This window comes from Trachurus trachurus (genome assembly GCF_905171665.1).
Source record: "Trachurus trachurus genome assembly, chromosome: 23".
Lineage (NCBI taxonomy): Eukaryota > Metazoa > Chordata > Actinopteri > Carangiformes > Carangidae > Trachurus > Trachurus trachurus.
In genome coordinates, this window is record NC_139912.1 from 8,382,321 (window position 1) to 8,388,739 (window position 6,419).

General features: G+C 45.6%; 1 protein-coding gene across 1 annotated transcript; it reads right to left on the reverse strand.

Annotated features, from left to right (window-relative positions):
- Positions 1 to 2,164, reverse strand: myf5 (myogenic factor 5). The gene is made up of 3 exons (XM_083999181.1): positions 1,631 to 2,164; positions 627 to 699; positions 1 to 451 (listed from the first exon to the last, which is right to left on the reverse strand). The coding sequence occupies exons 1-3, from the start codon at positions 2,081 to 2,083 to the stop codon at positions 255 to 257; spliced, it is 723 nt and encodes a 240-aa protein (XP_083855307.1). The 5' UTR covers positions 2,084 to 2,164; the 3' UTR covers positions 1 to 254.
- Positions 2,165 to 6,419: the final 4,255 nt, after the last annotated feature.

Here is a 6,419-nt window from a genome sequence, read left to right on the forward strand (position 1 = left end):
AAATACCACTTAATGTTGGAATAATGCAACATTAATCACATTAACTGTCATTATTAAATATGTCTCATTGGGTATAACAGCATGTATAGAATAAATGGGCATTTACATTACATATTTACAGTCTCATGTACAAAATAAAAGCTTCCTGCGCACAGGTCAAACAGAAACGAGTTCTTATCTCATCTCATTTGCGAGTACTTTTTTTTTTTTTTTGCAAGCCTGTGGCAGAATATCCAGGGAGGTTCCCCGTCCTCTCACAGGACGTGGTACACGGGTCTGGACCCGGGACTCTCCGGCGTGCAGGGCTGCGAGTCGGAGCTGCCGGGGGAGAAAGTGGGCATGTCTCTGTGAGCGGCCGGTCCACAGCTGGACTGCACCGAGGACAGACGGTCCACGATGCTGGAGAGGCACTCCAGACTGGAGGCGCCGGGTGCTTTGTCGCTAAAACTGTCTGAAAACATGAAGGGAGATCTGGGGATTAGCTGATGCCACATATCAATTTTTTTTCTTCCTATTATTGTAATTTCTGACACTGTGGAGCTTTTAAAGTCATCAAGCATTCAAAAATCTGATCTTTAAAAGCATCATGCATGCACCAGGCTGCCGTTACTGTCAAGAGGTCTTACCATTCTTCGCATATGAATAGCTGCTGCTGTAGTTTGCATTCAACTGTTGCCACACCGGGCTGTTGCTGTCAGCCTATGGGAGGAAACGAGAAATCAAATTTACCCTTGAGTTCTTGCAAACACTTCACGAAGAAGAAAGAAAAAAAGCAGCAGGAGACAGATATGATATGATATAAACACACACACATATATACAGGGGAGAGATCAGCCAATGCCCTTCATGATATACTGGACAAGGATAATAAATCCTGAATTCCTGAGTTATGGGGGCTTCTTTATTTCACGCACACCTTTAAGCCAAAGTGGCAGCATGTTCTTCCCCTTGCCCCCCTCCGCAACCACCACCACCACCACCTTCTCCTCCAACTCCCACCCTCCCACCCCCACCATACCCCGGCTTTGAGCGTGGCGAATCGATTGTATCAGTGGAAGCAACACCAGTTTGTGCAAGATGACACTTTCTCCTAGTAAATCTGCAGAAAATCCTGGCAGCGGCGCAGAACATGCAGTCAGGATGGAATGCAGAAAAGCACCCAGTTTTTCCTGCCAGACTTCAGTACGGTGGATTAAGCTCGGTTTATTAGGGCTATAAAGTGTCCGGTGGTGGGAAAGCCATTACTGCATCCAGCATTAGAAGCTCCTGATGCATTTACTGATACACAGTCACCTTCAGAGAAACTAATCTGACTCTTAATAAGCATCAGGGGATATAAGGATACATGGAGATGTTTGTGCGATATGCATGGAAAGGCATGGTAATAGCAAAAACAGACACATTTGATTAAGAAGTTTGTAAATCCAGGTTCTACTTAGAAATGAAAATGCTCTACATACGCGTGAAAAAAGGCCCCAGACTCTGAATGCATGAATAATTTAGGGTGTTTTTTCTTTTAAGCGAGGTTCCCACAAGACAAAGTCCCGTCTCAACATGCAGTAGTTCCAATTTGGCTGATAGACGCCACACAACCAGATGTTTTTTGCGGTGAGGAGGCTGCAGGTCTTACCATGCCGTCAGAGCAGCTGGACAGCGGGCTCCCGGGCTCGGAGCCGCTCTCTCCAGGTAGGCCGTAGTAGTTTTCCACCTGCTCTCGTAGCAGATCCTGCAGGCTTTCGATGTACTGGATGGCGTTGCGCAGGATCTCCACCTTGGGCAGGCGTTGGCTGGGGTTGGCCGAGGTGCAGCGCCGCAGGGCCTCGAAAGCGTGGTTGACCTTCTTCAGCCGCCGGCGCTCCCGCATGGTGGCGGCCCGCCTGCGGTCGGTGAAGCTGGACTTGCGCTTGCAGGCCTTGCAAGCCCACTGGAGGCAATGTCCCGGCTGGTGAGGGGCCCCGGGGACCCTGACGTGTTCGTCCTCGTCCGAGCCGGCCAGCTCCATGCCGGAGCCGAACTCCAGGCTGTCCGGGGAGGAAGCGCACGCTCTGTCGTAGTAGACCTGGGATGGCGAGAAGACCTCCATGGCTTGTGGGAGAAAAGAGTCTGAGTGGATGTTCAGAGTGATGGGCACAAAGGAAGGAAGGAGGGTAGAGCAGTGGGGTGAGAGAGAAGAGACCTCTGAGTGATATGAGGGGTCTGTTGCCCCGGGCCCCCCTTATATGCCCCCAGGCCAGAGCCCAGGGCCCACATTGGCCAGATCTAATTACCATGGCCCATTGGCCCAGCCAGAAGGCAGGCTGGGGTTAGCTCAACTCCCTCCCTGCCCCATCCCAAACCGCTGCCTCTTCACCCCCCAGTACCCTGCAGAGTTTCCCACATCTGCACTTACTGGTGTTTTCCCACTCATCACCACCCTCTCCTTCCAACTTCTCTCTCTCTCTCTTTCTTTCGGTCTCTCTCTCTCCCTGCAAGGCCACGATGAACACAATGCTCGGGAATGTTTCAGAACATTCGCAGTTTCAACCACAACACAAACTTTTACTCTACTCAAGTGCTTCGTTTAGCTTCGTTTATCCAAAACTTCCCTGCAGGGATCATCAGGATGAAAGCGACACTTTGCTATGAAGACATTAAAACATGAAAGGGGAGCGTGTTTGGTTCAGTCTGACCGTGCAGAGACAGAGAGAGAGGGACGGTGACCACTTGTAGGAGTATGCAGGCCAATTTTCACAGTGCAGACAACAGCGTTGCAGATGCAGCCCAGCTGCAATGGAAGGTGTAACATTTCAAGCCCTGTGAATTCACATTACAGCGGTATAACCCCACCACCACCAGCACCCCCTCCTCCAAACAACCACCTCACCCTCATCACTGGAGGTGCTGCTGATGAGGTGATCTGTGTTTGCCAAAGCTCATTAAGACGGCAATTACACAATTGACACCGCCGCGCAACTCTCCAGCACTTTGGCCTCTGAAGGGCCAAATTTTAACCATTAAAGGTTATTGACACAAGTCAAAGTGCTTCAATTCAGCTCACAACAGATGGTGGTTTTATTCAGGTGGATGCCTGAAGCTTTGAGATGAGGCGTTCAAGACTGCAAGAACCTCTATTTTAAAACATTAGACCATTCATTTTAGATATTTAAACTAAGACATTGACATCATAAACTGATGGACTCATGTTGAAACGTCTTTATCTGCAGAATTGCTCCTGTTGTTGTCATACAGAGCAGGGGGTGGGGTGGGGGGGTTGCTCCTTCAGGTCGATGCTGACTTGTTTAGGTAATTATGCTGTTGACAGCCTACAAGGATACAATGCGGATATTTCTCACAATGTGTCAAAACGTTTGGTGAAGTCACCCCACCCCCCACACCCTCTACACCCCCCACTCGTCCCGTCCGATCTCTGGGAACGACGCGCACCTAAGAAAACACCAGTACCTGCTGCCTGCTCTGAATTGCCGTCGGAGTTTGTATTAGGCACAGCTGAAGAAGACATCGAGCCCCGAAGCTGCTGAGGAGATCAAAGCGCGTTTAGGGCTGAGAAACAACGGACTTACGGACGATGAGAAAACCTGGCAACCAACCAACCAGCGCTGAGCGGCTGATTGAGGCGGCGGGGTTAGATTAGCGCAGCACATGGTGTTATTATGAGTTTATATTGACGCACTTCTTTACGCACAGAGCGCATATGCCCGTGCTGTGTGTGTATGGTCTCTTGGGAATAGAGTCCAGTTTGCTTTTTTTCTTGTTGTTCTCAAGGGTCAGAGACAGAGTTAAGTGAAGGGCAGGAGGTGATCTTTTATGTCCATCTCCCTCACGTCTGAAAACCTTATTTCTTCCAAACGGCCTCGTGCTCTGACTTTATTCGCTGCTCGTTCAGCGGAGCAGCAGCAGCTCCACTGACACAGACACGATCCATCACTCAGACTGCCGACAAAACAGATTCACGAGCAAAGTGAAGCTCATTTACTTTTATTTCTTCTTCTTTTTTTTTCTTTTTTTTTAAATGTTTTTGCATATTACTATTGCTATAGAAGTTGGAGCATAACTGCATTGTGCTACCATCTGAATCAAATGTTTCCCCTCCTTGTCCATTTCACATTCCCCATAAGAATTAGAGAAACAAAAAAAGAAGAAAAAAGAAAAACACACTTTGAGTGGCAACAGCATTTGTTTGGCAGTGAGCAGAGAGAGGTTCAGGCCTGTTGCACTCAAGTCTTTTTCTTATAGCAGGGAAAGTGTGGATAAATCAGAGCATTCAACCCCCTCCACCACCACCACCACCAACAACCTACCACCACCTATTACCACCCCCTCCTCCTATAACAGCTCGCCTTTCATCAGCTTTGACTTTTAAAACGCTGCCTTCACAGCCAAATGAGAATGATATGGTGTCATCAGTAACACCGAAAATCCCCGTTAAAAGTTTAGACAAGAGAAAAAGTTGGAGATGGTGCTGGATTTTTATGGTGTGGGGGTGGGAGAGGTGTGTGTGTGCATAAGTTCTGATGGAGGAAATATAGAAGTAAGACAATACAGCAGGAACTTCAATAGCAGGTGTTTCAACTGAGTGAGAAAAAGTGTGTGTGTGTGTGTGTGTGTGTTTGTTGTTGTTGACGTCAGGGTTACAGTTGTGGAAAATATGCAATAATGTGCAATAATTACCAAAAACAAGACATGAAATTGGAAACTACAGAGTGGAGCTGCAAATGAAGTAACACTGTGAGCGAGAGTGAGAGAAAGAGAGAAAGAGAGAGAGAGCCCATTAAAATCACATTACTGTTTGGAGCGATCATGTTTCTGTGTGGTTTCTACAGAAAACAGGATATTTGCTCAAAGATATGAACTGTTCTGTTGAAAAGAGACACATGAGAGCTCCGAGAGATTACTGAGTGTGTGTTTTTTTCCCCCTTTCTTTTTAGTTTTTAATGCAGCTCCGCTCTGAAAGAGGTTTCCATATCGTATACTCATGTATTTAATGTGAGGGGGACGCAATGAACAAGTCCTGCATTTCGGTTTGTTTACTTGGAAGTACATTAGAAGTTCCTTTAGATGTATTTCAGCATCTAAAGTTGTATTTATTATACGATTTCAAGTGTTTTATCATTGTGTAACCGTATTATTTCATTTATAATATGTTGTTTGTGCAGCATTTTCATTTTTAAAATGTTCTTTTACTGGTTTATATGCTGTTGTGTGTGCGCATTTTAGGATGAAAATCACATCTTAAATGTGTCACCATTGATTTCACATGTATAATATTATGAACAGTTTTCCTATCCTTTGTAAAATGTACGTTTAAGTTTCCTAAAAGGGGGGAAAACAAACATTTAGTCAAAGAGACACAAGTCAGATGAGTGACGGCCAACACTGACATTAGCACAGCTCCACACACACTGACTGAACCCACTGAACTGAAACACAAACACAACGACCATCAGGTCAATCAGGTCATAAATACAAGACCAAACACCAAAGGATTGCACCTGAAAATGGGACCAATACGACCGCCGATATGTATGAAAAAAAAAAAAGACAGGTTGAAAGATGCAGGAAATGATCAGTTGACGATAAAATAAAATAAAAAGTAAACACATCAAAAAGGAGACACACAAAGGCAAAGTGCAGTATCTGCATTTTAAGATTTGTTGGGTTTTTTTGACCAATCAAAAGTGTGGCATATTCTCTTCAATCTGGTAGAATTCGATATTGGTACTGCTAAAATTTCCAGAGTTATTGGGCTTTTTATCTGGCTGTCCATCCAAAAAAGCACTGTGAAACCAAGGCAAAGTGCAGTATCTGCAAAGAGTACTGTACTCCCTACATTCTATATAATTCCATTGGAGTAAAACCAAGGCAAAGTGTCGTATCTGTAGCTAATACCAAGCCAAAGTGCAGTATCTGCACCAAAACCAAGGCAAAAGTGCAGTATCTGCCGTAAAACGGTCAAAATTGGTCAGAAAGACAAACTACAAAATACATTTAATTCAGTCCACCTTATTATAGACTTGGTAGTTATTCATAATTTGATGCTTTTTCTGACAATGAAAAACACAAAAAGCTGTTTTTCTCAGTTTGGCATTTTTACAGATACTGCACTTTGCCTTTGTAGGGCAGCATCCACACTACCTCTCTCTAATGAAGTAGAAAAGGTAGTAAGGAGTACTTTAAAGTAGTATCTGAAACAGGGGAAGAGATGATTCCGATAAACATGTGTGTGTGTGTGTGTGTGTGTGTGTGTGTGTGTGTGTGTGTGTGTGTGTGTGTGTGTGTGTGTGTGTGTGTGTGTGTGTGTGTGTGTGTGTGTGTGTGTGTGTGTGTGTGTGTGAAGGCCTGAGAGGTGAGTCACCGAGGTCAACCAGCGTGCACCCCGACATCATCAACACACCCCCTCCCTCTATCAACTCTGCCTCTAT

Coding starts and splice junctions, on each gene's coding strand:
- myf5 (XM_083999181.1), bottom strand. CDS start 2,083: ATGGAGGTCTTCTCGCCATCCCAGGTCTACTACGACAGAGCGTGCGCT. Junction 700..1,630: donor CCAGCTGCTCTGACGGCATG/GTAAGACCTGCA, acceptor TTCCTCCCATAG/GCTGACAGCAACAGCCCGGT. Junction 452..626: donor CTATTCATATGCGAAGAATG/GTAAGACCTCTT, acceptor TCATGTTTTCAG/ACAGTTTTAGCGACAAAGCA.